Source organism: Ornithodoros turicata, chromosome 7 (genome assembly GCF_037126465.1).
Source record: "Ornithodoros turicata isolate Travis chromosome 7, ASM3712646v1, whole genome shotgun sequence".
Classification (NCBI taxonomy): domain Eukaryota; kingdom Metazoa; phylum Arthropoda; class Arachnida; order Ixodida; family Argasidae; genus Ornithodoros; species Ornithodoros turicata.
In genome coordinates this window covers 25,044,726-25,057,034 of record NC_088207.1, presented here as the reverse complement: position 1 = coordinate 25,057,034, position 12,309 = coordinate 25,044,726, and the positions used below count along the sequence as shown (strand labels likewise).

At 48.6% G+C, this 12,309-nt stretch overlaps 1 protein-coding gene across 1 annotated transcript; it reads right to left on the bottom strand.

Moving 5' to 3' along the window:
* Window positions 1-636: 636 nt before the first annotated feature.
* On the bottom strand, window positions 637-11,784 carry LOC135399709 (neprilysin-like). The gene is made up of 4 exons (XM_064631447.1): window positions 11,588-11,784; window positions 7,696-8,776; window positions 4,281-5,012; window positions 637-1,418 (listed from the first exon to the last, which is right to left on the bottom strand). The coding sequence occupies exons 1-4, from the start codon at window positions 11,706-11,708 to the stop codon at window positions 1,184-1,186; spliced, it is 2,169 nt and encodes a 722-aa protein (XP_064487517.1). The 5' UTR covers window positions 11,709-11,784; the 3' UTR covers window positions 637-1,183.
* Between the last annotated feature and the right edge of the window lie 525 nt (window positions 11,785-12,309).

Sequence of the window (12,309 nt, the reverse complement as noted above, 5' to 3'; positions counted from 1 at the left end):
ACACGGAAGAGGTCTTAATACAAGGTTAATGGGATATGCCGCTTCTGTCAACCTCCTCATCTCTCAGTGCATTGCCACGAATGTTGTTGTGCTCGTTTGTACAAAACATGCCTCGCATGTTTTGCGCCAGTCAACGAGAGAATTCTCCGACGTATTCTTCATTGGTCGGAAGAAAAGAATGCATAATTTTTTTTGTTTTTTTTACCTGTCTACCTAGACAGGGTTTCAGTCCCTCATTGCGAGGGCACTCCATCGATCACTCTTTCACATGTTGAGCTGAACTTCGGGCAGGCTGCTGAACGTTGATGAGTCACCTAGTCTGTCATCATCGAAGACTGATACGCAGTAGGCCCGAAGGAAACAAGGTGGCAATATATTCCAAGGAATGTTTTCTTTCGTTTTTTTTACTGTGCTCTCGCTCCCTCTGTGAAACTTGCTTGGTGCCTGGCCAAATGCAGCCCACCAACGCTCTGCCCTCACAGCTCTTTTGACCTTTTCTGGATACCATCGAACTTGACAATAAGGACTGGCCCTAGGCCCTGAACGGGTACGGGCTGGTCCTAGGAAGTATGAGTGCATACCGAATACGCAACCTTCAACCTTTATTTCACTATTCAAAAGACTCCACGCCGCGCATGTAAATAAACTCACTTCAGCACCGGGGTGCATCTCACATCTCAAGTCCTAGCTGTATACGTATTTTTTGTACTTTGTATTTTGTTTATTCTATTTTGGAGTCATTGAGTCTCTTCCAAAAAGGCCGGCCGTTTACAACGTGCGGTTCCATGAGTGTACTCAAAATGAACTTCACCACATACCACATTTGCCCCCGATTTCTTGCAGACGGGGCAGGGGGGGGGCGGACGTACGCCATTTCTGCGGCATTATGCGGTTGATAACTGCCGCAGAAAATGAAGGAATGTTGTTTCCAATTACGTTTTTTTTTTTTTGCTGTTCCGTGCAATGTACTGCAATGCCTAAAGTCGAACGGGAATCATAGCGGAAGGCGAATCTCAGGAGAGTGAAGGAACCAGAGCAAAGTCGAGCAGAAGAGTAAAAATCGTATGTTATTAGGCGTACAATATGGTAGGTGGACAAAAGCCGTGTCCTTCCGATCAATGCGTGTAGGTAGTCTCTTTTTGCATCGTTGCGTAGCAGACCAGACACGTTCTGTTGAAGCCCCTTACAAGGGACAACGCTTCCGAGGCGCCATAGGGGAGCCGGGTTTGCAGTTAAAGGCAGCTGTGAACGCCGGGACATTCATTAGGGGTAAAATACAGCGGTACTTCTTAGGCAGCCGCTCATCGCTTTTCTCGTTGTGAGAGTCACAAGACATCATGCAGAAACGTATGAAGAAGGTCTGCTGCCGTGCTAGTCTCAGCTGGGACTTGAGGTCACCTCTCAGGAGCCTCCGGAACCTGGAGAAAGGAACACAGAGGGGGTTGACTGCACCGTTCCAAATTTGTTTTCTTCGCTTTGTTTTTCGCCAGCGTGCAGAATATGCCAGCGAACCATTAAGCCATTATTTTCATTCGCAGCGATCTGGAAAACTGCAGTCAGCTTGTCGAATATGTTGATTGCAATCTATTCCCAGACTGCTACTCTCGAGAATGACGACATTTTGGCCCAAATATCGCGGGCGGGCGAATGGAGCGGAGCGATTTTGTTGCATCTCCCATAGGCTCCTATGTATTGAAAATTTGAGAAACTTCATTCGCCAAAAATCAGTGGATCGTACCAGGCCTTCAAAAATGTGTCATTCCCTATAGATAAACTTGGAGAATACGCCTGCACTTCCTTCGTGCAGAAATTTAGCGAGGTGTACGGGAACTCTGCGAACAAAAATTCCCCATAGACTTCCCGCCGAAGTGAGTCCGCCTTAGAGTACTATAGGCCCTCCGGGAACCATGGGGTACCATATGCGGGATATCACTCAACTCCTACTGAAGCATATCACGCAGTATGAGATCCTTGCAGGGTGAGAGGCACCTGGAGCATATACATGTGTTTACCGCGCTCGTGTTCAACTTAAGAGAAAGAAATCTAGTCTGTCATCTACATACGCAATTGGACGTAAGGAGACAATAGCGCGCCAGGAGAGATTCTGCAGCGCCGCCATGGGCCAATACGGAAGCAGAGTGTGATGGATTACATTAACTCGCGGAGGATGAAGAGTGACGTCTCTGTGCCCAGCCATCCTATCTGACGGACTAGATTTCTTTTCCTTCTTAATTGGAACAAGACTATAGGAACTGTCGCGTAAAATATTTTGCGTGTCCTGCGAAAGAGTGCGCGCAGCGGCGGTGACCCTTCCCACCTCCTAAACCTTTGTGAGGTTGCACGATATGTCGTCGAAGAGCATAAAAGTACGTGGGAGTATCCTGCACGTTGCATCATCCCCCCCCCCCCACACACACACATCCTCGACACATTCGCACTGACGTCACCCCCCCCCCCCCCCCCCATCACGTTCGCATTGAGAGGGCCCTCATTGGCCTGTACGTCAAAGTTCACATGGATTAGCAGACGACGGAGCCCAAAGGCACGCAACCGTGATGCCCCTAGCGTGATCCAAGCGGCTTAATCCACTAGATTCCTAGCACTCATGTTTGGGTGGCAACGGTCACGTCATCCCACGCGAGCGCTAGGCAGTCTTGCCATGAAATGACCACCCGAATTCACCAGTTGCATCTATCGTCCACGCCAAATATGTATAAGGGCTAGACGCGGCTCGCGGTTCTGTTCGGCACGCACACGTAGACAGCTTTCGGGTCTTCTCGGCTCCACTCGTGTCTCGGGGGCAGCCGCATTGCGTTCCCTCACTGATGGGTCATGTCGTCGTGCAGCCAACGCGCGTCTGGTTACATGTCCGCAAGTGCTATACAGTTATCATTGTACCTTTCAGGAGGTAATAGTCGTCGCATATGTTGTGCCTAAAAGGTTGCAAGGGGGGGGGGATATGTCAGGAAAGGAAAGGTCAGCCAGACGAAGGTCGGCTTGCTATTCCAAACAAAAAAAGGCAAAAGGAGAAGGGAAAGGAAAGGGGAAGAAAAGAAAAATAAGAAAGGAAAAGGGAAGAAAAGAAGAAGAAAAGAAGAATAAGAAAAGGAAGAGAAGAAAAGAAAGGAAAAGGAAAGGAGAAGAAATGAAAAGAAAAGGAAAAGTTCTACCTGCTACCTATGTATGATAAGGTTTACCGCTTCAGATTCGGTGAGCGAGGTGGCGTACGCCTTTTTGTAGCAATATGGGTATATGATAATTGCTTCTACCATCCTTTTACACCCTTTAGGGTGTACACGTCTTTCGAATCTGATATGAAGCATCCTTGTTTAAGTGAAACGAGCACCCTCCCATCAGGGGCAATTTTTCAGGGAGAGGCAAGATCTGACCCGAGCGCCACTGCACGGTCCCCCCGGGGAAAGGCGCCGTAACTCCCGAGTACCATCAGTGCCATTAGCGTGGATTATATTCTCACCAATTTATTAACTGTAACGCAACGCGTACCTTATGTGGCCAGAGCTTTCATTGCTTGGACACTGCAGCACATTATTTAGGACCGGTCGTGTGCTGTTCGCGTGCGACAGAACGAAAAAGAAGAGTATGAGAAATACGGCGGGAACTTTCAAAGATGTGCAGCCCTGACCACGTAGGCAGGGCCCTAGGGGGGCCCTGAATGTATTTAGTTAAGGGTTTAATATATGCAATATTGTTGTTCTACGCTTCGTAATTCTATTTACAATTTATTGATCAATTCTTCTCCTCCGTAACGTGTGCAGCGCTAATACAAAAACGCACTTTTTTTCGGATACGGGAGAGTAGACGCACTGCCATCCAGATACCTCTATCCATTGTTACGTCATTTGAATAATTGTAGCACCCAAACAGGCGCCAACGCGGAGGTACACATAACGTACAAATCGCCGTTTGGAGCCGACACAGTCGGCGGGCTAGCTTGGTAGAGTTCATAGCCCCTTTAACGGCGCCCATGCCTCCCATGGTATGATCCCGACTAGCTCATCTCTTTTTCAGGTACTCTACAAATGATGGCTAAATTATCGTTCACCGTTGACCGTGAGGTTCCCGAAATAGTGGTCGAGCGACGAGAGTTAGAGTCGAGATTTCACGAGACTGATTCGGAAAGGGAGTCCCTCTTACGCTTAGAAAAACGCATCAGCCTCCGACTCAGCGTGCTGAGCTCCGATTGGATGACAGCGGCACGGAGTCTGAATCAGAGGATCTTAAGATGCACAAGAAGCCTGCATGCACAATGGAAGACTCACCTGTTGTACCCGTGCTTCAACGCGAAGGTCCACAGGAACAACTGGTCTACAACGTTGTCTGACGGCGTTGTGCTGGTCTCAAGTAGAGTATATTGGACCACCAAGCACTCTATATGCTTCGTGAAGTCAGTTCGTGTGTCCTCAGTCCACCAGTCGTCCTCCGTTCCGTCTGGCATACGAAGGGACCCCGACGGTCCGATGGTGGACGCGAACAATTTGCTGATAAGAACTCCCAGCGTTCCGTAATTGAAGGAACTGTCCACGTTGTGCGGGTAAAACATGGGCGGCATGAGCATGGCGGTGGGCACGACGATAGTGTTCTCAGACTCCAAATATTGCACAACACCACGTAGCTGGTAGCGGCCTATATCTACGTTGCTTTCTTGCCCAAAGACTACCTGGTGCAGTTTGGCGCTTAGACTAGACATGATGTCGAAGCTCTCGATGAAGTCGCTTGGAAGGGACTTCGGGTTGTAGTAATCCACGAGGCTGCTGAGGTGGTAAAGGTGCGACGGTTCTATAATGAGCAGTAGGACCTTCTCCAGCTTCTGGCGCGCGTCCAGTTTTGAGGGCAACTCCATCCATTGAATCTGATCTAGGCCCGCTTTCATGGCAAGTCTCGCAGCGTTGAAGGTAATGTTTACAAGATTGTAGTTTGTAACGTTCGTCGCGAGGCTGGCTACAAGGAACGGCCAAGTGTAGGATATGTATGCCATGGTCGTAGACAAACACCTGCGTAGACAGACGCAAGAGACAATGATATCGTGTTAATACACGTCTCCACGATAAATTTACGTGGGACAGAGAATATTTAGCTGTTGAACTCGCGCCAGAACTACGTCAAAAGGACCAGAGAAAACGCCATAGAATTTTTGTGGGTTGTGCAGCAGATGCACAAAGTAGTAATCATAGCCCACTTGTACCGCAATGTCTGCTACCGTTGTCCGCATGTCATGAACCAAAAATAAAATGATCAATCAAAACCGCCGTGTTGCGATGGGCTGTTTCCAAATTTTTCTCAAGACTGGTTATCGCTTCTGTTTCGAAGAGAGAAGGGGGGACCTACGCCTCCCTCTCTCCTCGAATCAGAAACAATAACCCTATCATTCGTCGTAATGGTTGGCGCAGAACGTGTTACGCGGTTTTAAGAGCGCGGGGATCGCAGTGAGCTGTTGTACAATTACAGTCGCTTCAGTGTCGTGCGCCTGGGGAGCGGCATCTGAAACGCTGTTCATTTTGATTGTTTTGAACGCGGGATTCATACATCTTCCATTAGGACTTTGCGGCCCGATGCTCAGTGACTTTGAAATTTACCAGGATTGAGAGTCCTCTTCACAACTTTTGTGGTGGATTACACAATGTTCCATCTGCATTGAGTTATTGTCGAGCGTGACATGCTGGTAGACTTTTACATGGTGAGACCCTGTACCCCATGAAATTAAGGCAAGTGCATTGCTACACATCGTTCTTGCTTCCTCCTTTCCCAGTTTGTGAAGGACTTGCACTCACTGGTTGAGCTTCATATAAGGAGAAACATTTGTGTGCGTGTTCAGCACTCGTGAAACAAAACTTCACCACATAGCACGCTGAAGGCCAACCATTGTACAGGGTGATACCTCTATCACCCTTGATTTGTGGAAAGCGCGGTGAGTATGCCCTATTGTAACAATTACGTTCAAGTGTTCATTTTAGTGTAGGTATCGGCGACAAAGACAACGACCATTTGAGGGTTCCCCTCATTTGACCAGTCACATGACCTCTTCTGTTCACCTCACCTGCTCTACAATCTCTCCCTCGTTCTGAGACCCGGTACGGTCCTAAAAATGAAGTTCACCACGTAGCGCGATCCCAGCCAACCATAATCCCGAGTGACACAGTTCTCCCCCCTCCCACCCCCCACCCGATTTGCTGAAAACGGGGGCCGTACGCCATCTGTGGCATTGTACAGTTCATAATTGACACGAAAATAGAGTACGGCCCCCCGTTTTCATCAAATAAAGGGACAAAACGTCATGCGGGATGACGGCTGAACTTCACCGCACAGCACGCTGTGCGCCAACCACTGCCGCGAATGCTAGGGTTATCGCTTTTTATTCGAGGAGAGAGGGGACGTACCCCTTTTTGTGGAAATTTGGATATATGAAGATTGACGCAAAAAGCCGTACGCCCCCCTCTCTTCGAATGAGAAGCGATAATCCTATCATTCTTGGCAATGGTTGGAGGCTTGGAGCACAGCTGTGCTATGCGGTGAAGTTCTGTTTTTAAAGTGTAGGAGCGTGCTATGCGGGGGGGGCCGACGTCACTGAATGACTCAGTGGGAGGAGGCAGGTTGCTTGCCGCGCGCGCCGGCTAGAAGGGTCGGTCAGCGGCGCGTGAAACATCTTCAGTGGCCAATAAAGGCTCATCTACTACCCATGTCACGGCAAACACTCTAAAAAAACTTCGTTTAGAACGCTGTGCGCCAACAGTTGCCACGAATGATAGGGTTATCGCTCCTTATTCGAGGAAAGAACGAGGCGTACGCCTTTGTGTCATTTATATACGTATATCCAAATTGACGCAAAAAGACGTACGCCCCCTCAGTCTCCGAATTAGAAGCGATAACCCTATCATTCGTAGCAATGGTTCAGTGAAGGATCGGGTCGCTTCGGGCATCCTCGATTTTTAGGATGTTTTATGCACTCTATATAAAACGATGAACTTGACTGCAAGCTCTGCGAGAACCACTACGCCAGTTGGTGTAGTTACTGCTTCTGCGGGGCTTACGACTTTCTGTGGCAATTAATATGCATTTAAATTGCCATAAGGCTGCGTACGCCTCCCATTTGCAACAAATCCGGAAAGAGAAAGACACCACTTTCTGTGACAACCGGCTTCGAGCGTGTAGCGCGGCGAAGTGATAAGACATCGAAAATATTCTCCATGGTCTCTCCTGAGAAGCCTGAGGCTAAGTTGATTTTTAGCAGGTATACAGTAACCCCAAATAGCCTCTGAGAAGCTAGACTGGTTTCAGTCCCACGCTGCAGGCACTGGTGTGAGCCACGCAACTTCGAAGACGCATGAAAAGTGAAGCCGTTGACTAAGTCACTCCATAACAGAGGTGTACCATCAACATGCCAAGCGTGGAATGATGGCAAGCGTGGTCATAGGCCCCTTGCGGTGAAGGAAAGGTCAGGTTCGATGTTCTGGTTAAACTTGCTTGCGATTGCGAAGTGAATTAGTGAGTTTCAATTATTTCTCTGTACGGAACCGGTGTTTCCACTATACCACCTTTACACAGAACATGAGGCACGCATGACTCTACAAATCCTTCGTTACCACCGATAGCAGTAATTAGTTACAAAAATTACGAAATTACCACAACGGTATAAACTTTCCTATCTCTCTGGTCACTTCCATGAGAAATATTACTTACATCCAGACGCGGTCGAAAGGGTTTACTATCTCGAAGCGGCGAAAATAATCGTATCTCAATATCTCCATTGCCAGCTGGAGGCTGCAGTACATGTGGACACTATCGATGCTGTAGTTTTCCAAGGCCTGCACCACTTCAACTATGAGCTCCTTGCCACCAATCAAGATGTCGCTGGTCGTGCTTTGCTTTTGTCGCAGGGAGCCGAGGTTCTTGTTGGTATGCTCCAGCCAGTCGTGTTCATCTGTGTTAGGTATCAGATCGCATAGTTGCCTGAACACGTACGGTTGTATACGCGGCGTTTTCTTGTACAGAGCGTGCACCGTTACATCGATGTCGCGTACATCGTGGTGGATCTCAGGACGATCACGCTCGTGAATAAGGCTTCGGATTATGTGGTCGATGTATTCCTTGAACGTTTGCCCAACGGGGCGATACACAGTCTTCAACAGAAGGGGCTGCCCAGTAGTGACGCGTAGCAGCTCTTCTTGCCCGACCTTTGCGAAGTTGACGGTGAAAATGGTCGATATTCCTTTGTCTAGGGAAAGTTGGTAGAGCCTTAAGAGGACACCCTTGTGCGTCTTGACGGGATTCCAATCCTTGAGGTACGCGAGAGTGTTGTTCGGAATTCCTCCAAGCCTCGCGTCCATGTATGCGTAGCATGACCTGTAGAAATCGAAGAGGAGATGAATCCCGAACTGGTTGCCCTCCGGACGCCGTTGACGAAGAAGGGCGTTATGAACCGCTTCCGCAAAATTCCTCCTCGTGTCTTCGACAAACGATCCGCTGTGTTCCATCCAAGAGTGGCACACAAAGGTGTAGAAATCTGTGCAAGGATCGATGTGTTTGGCGAGCTTTCCATGTAGGTAGTCGTTGGCTGCCTTGCATTCGGTGGACGTGCAAGGGAACTGGATGACTTGAGACGAGCCCACGTCCAAGATGTACTTGTAGGCGATCACAGCGAAGGCTATCATTGCAAGTGCGGTAGAGAAGAAGACAATAAGGAGGGTTGTCGAAGAGGGCACATGGTGACCAGTTAGAATACGCTTTGCGCCGAGTGCTAGTTCTAAACCTGGTTCATGCTCTGAAAATAGAAAGAGAGAAAAGTGACTCATACTTCAGGTGACCATACCTCTATCTTTAGTTTTTTCGGTGCACAGTGTTCAACGAATAAAATGAGTCGCTATGAAAGAACGCATGTGAAGATGAGCGCAGGTGACCTACAAAGCGCGCGCGAGGGCTCTGTACCGCACACCTTTGAAAAATCCTCCTCCTCGTGAACAGAGCGCATCGCAGAACCAGAGGACGCCGTGACGTATGCTACTCCTCCCACGTGGCCAGTGACGTACAGCGGCACAACTCAAGCCACGTGGCTCAAGCATGCATAAGCTGCGTGTGAGCTGCGAAGGAAAAACAACAAGGCACGGAGCCTTCACCAAGTCGCGAGAGCATCGTGTCGGCCGTCCGCGGCTGCTAACTTTCTCCTTCCTCTTCTTTTTTTTTTTTTTTTGTAAATTCGACTGCGCAGCTATAACGCACCGCAGAGCGAAAATATTTTGCGCGGTGACTCCTGGTGGACAGCTTGACAGACTAAGCACCTCTTTGCTCCTTTAAAGACTACCATAACAGCAGCTATAATGGCATTGGCATAAAACCTCGTGAAACCCGTAAAATAATCCGTAAACACAACGTAAGCTGATATCTAGCGAGAGTCCCGATTCTATCAACCCCAAGGGTTTTGTGCAATGCAGGATCAATTTCAAATTAAATTTCACGTCACACAGACAGGCAGCCCCTTGTGCAGTTTACTGCCTTAGGAATGGAAGTCCTGGAATGTCTTCAGACCACAAGAGCGCTCATGTTCCAATAAAGGGACTATGCAGGCAGAAACCGATAAGTTATGTTCAGCATTACTTCTTGGCAAAGTTTCTGTTACGAAAACAGCCTCTGAAGCTAAGGAAGCCCCAGCGATAGTAACATCATGGTGACGTTGACCAGGTATGGGTCACGCACACGAATGGGAGCGCAGCGCAGCCGATTGTCTCGGAGCTGCTCTGCTTCGCGTTCGCACCGCAATAAACTCAGTGGAAGGTCCTCAGTAAATACGCCATCTTTCGCTCATGAGAGTTCTGGAACACAGTGGTTATGTTATGGATGTGTACCTACGAACACATCCGGCGCTGTCCCAGAAGGGACACTCATGGCATTATCACGGGCCCTCTTCGCGACCCCAAAGGGCGCTCCCTGGTTGGACTTGTCCATGTGACGTTTTCATGACTTCCACAAAGCGAAATTCGGCAAACTCTCAACAGCCGGCATCTGCTCCTGCCATATCCTTTACAATAAAAGTGCACAGAACGTAGTACGTCAATTTGGATTTTCGGCTTTCTTGTCGTTAATGAACGAGGAGAGCAACAGGGCCACGGTCTCGAAATCGACCAGGTTGGATGCAACAGCCCCTTTAAAGAATCGTAAAGAACCGGGGTGACTTCGCCAGAACGCACCGGGTACTACTATACAGAGTGTTCCAGTTAAATCACCGAGCTATATAATTTGCGAGCGGGTGCACCAATCGAAGACCAGCCGCGACAAAAACGTGTAAATCGAAACCAATTAATTACTGCAACAAATGACCCGCTTCGGTGGCAGGTTTTTCTCTAAAACGTGTCCACTGAATGTCCCAAAAGGGGTAGTACCCATTTTAATGCCCACGGCGCACCGCTCGAGTTACTTTTTCCACGAAACTTATTTGATTTTTATTGAAATGAGCGCCTCCCACTTATTCACACGCTGAGCAGCTTGTACGTGCTATCGGACTTGTAAAAAAGAAAGCTATTCGATTGGTGCACCCGTTCGCGAGTTATTTAGCCCGGGGATTTAACTGAAACACCCTGTATAGAAACTGCACTCCCACATGACTGTGTTCATCCTTGTTCGCAGAACGACACGGCGCTAGAAATATGCTGCGCGCGTGCAATGAGTCAGGATATTCGGTGTGGTTTGAACATGCTGGCTTGCGCAGGTTCCGTGTGCAAAGACATTTCCAATTTAATTAATTTCTCGTGTCGGCAATAAATAAATGCATAAGCGTCCCGTATGGTGAGTGGTTGATGTCGCGTGCAACGTCAAAATGACGTTCAGCAAGGTATCACAGGGTGGAGCATGAGACCGAGAGACTGCAGTGCATATTCTCTGTTTGCAGGCATTCTGTGCTTTCATCGCCAATAATTTTCCGAAAGCTTCCGCTGTCGACACTAAAGCAAGGCACACACACAAAAAAAAAAAATGCTGCACCTCGTATACCCTGTAGCATAATATACCAGTAGCCAGCACAGCATAATATACCAGCCTATAAATGTCGCCAGTTCCTGAAGAATGTTTCCCAATAGCTAACCGTGGGGAATATCCTGCGGCACAGCCACAAGATATTCCGTAGCAGACGACAGGAAGGACGCTGATGGTGTCGTCTGCTAAGTGCGCGGTATGCCACTCCCGATATTCCGCACCGTGTGAATGCTCAACATAACACAGGACGGAACTTCGTCTCTGTGAGTAGTGTTTTCGCTTTTTCTTCCACTAGAATCTTCCGTGAGGATGTAGCACGTGTGAATACACCGTTATGGGCGTTCTAATGCCTAATTGTGGTCACGTCTACACCAACAAAGGGATCGAATTCAAATTGATGAGTAACAGCGTGCCTTGAAGAACCACGCCCTACTGCATGGCGCGAACCTTTCGCACGGGCTTCGCAGTGGCATCGATGCGGAAACGAAGGAATTTTATTTTTCAGATAAGATGAGTTCGGCGAAATTGTGTTAGTGCGTGTGCGTAACAAATATAAGTACCCACTGCACTTCAGGTCCTGCATAAGAGGACGAATGAATGAGTGACTCACCGACATGAGATGAAGGAGCAAATTCCAGGAGTTGCCGACTGTGGTCACTCTTTGCATCATCTCTCTTGGAGCTGACCGTGCTCCTCGTCACCTTGGAACGCCCAGTCTTCTTCTTGGTCATTGAGATCCAGTGGGAATGCAGACAATGGTTCCTGGAAGTCCTCGTCAACCGGGATGTAGTCGCAAAATGACCGATGTTCCAAGCCACCACGTTCCAATTCTACTTCTTCTTCTTCACAGATACTGGCCGTTCAGATACGTTTTCATTCCATTTCTTCTTCTTCTTCCTCGTCCATTGGCCTTGATCCGCAATGGGAGATTGGCCAGGGCTCGTGATATACAAAAACACTACTACATCCATTTGGGCTTGTTGGTACGAGTGCATTTCCTTGACGATAAAAGCGCTAAAAGAGACGAACACAGACGACACACTGCTTTCAACAATTTAATGGACTGTCGGAGGGAGAGAGAGATTTGGGAAGCCCTGCTGATTGGTAAAGGTGGTGACACATGTGTTAGCACAGAGAGTATCACTTTTCCTGGTTTTTCCTCAGACGCTTTCAGACATATGTCGACACAGTTCCCTTAGAAGTGGGCCCAGGACGCACATTCCCCCAAGGCGCCAGTCGTGACGTTGCCCACCTCTGTGAGGACGACAGCGGCGAGCCCTTTCACCATCACCAACACCACCACCACCACAGAGAGTATCAGACTATGGGAGA

Bases quoted from the DNA above. Each gene is read 5' to 3' on its own strand.
- LOC135399709 (XM_064631447.1), bottom strand. From the start codon at position 11,708: ATGACCAAGAAGAAGACTGGGCGTTCCAAGGTGACGAGGAGCACGGTC. The intron at 5,013-7,695 runs GTAAGTAATATT...CTGTCTACGCAG, and splicing joins CCTTTCGACCGCGTCTGGAT to GTGTTTGTCTACGACCATGG. The intron at 1,419-4,280 runs GTGAGTCTTCCA...TCCTTTCTCCAG, and splicing joins TTGAAGCACGGGTACAACAG to GTTCCGGAGGCTCCTGAGAG.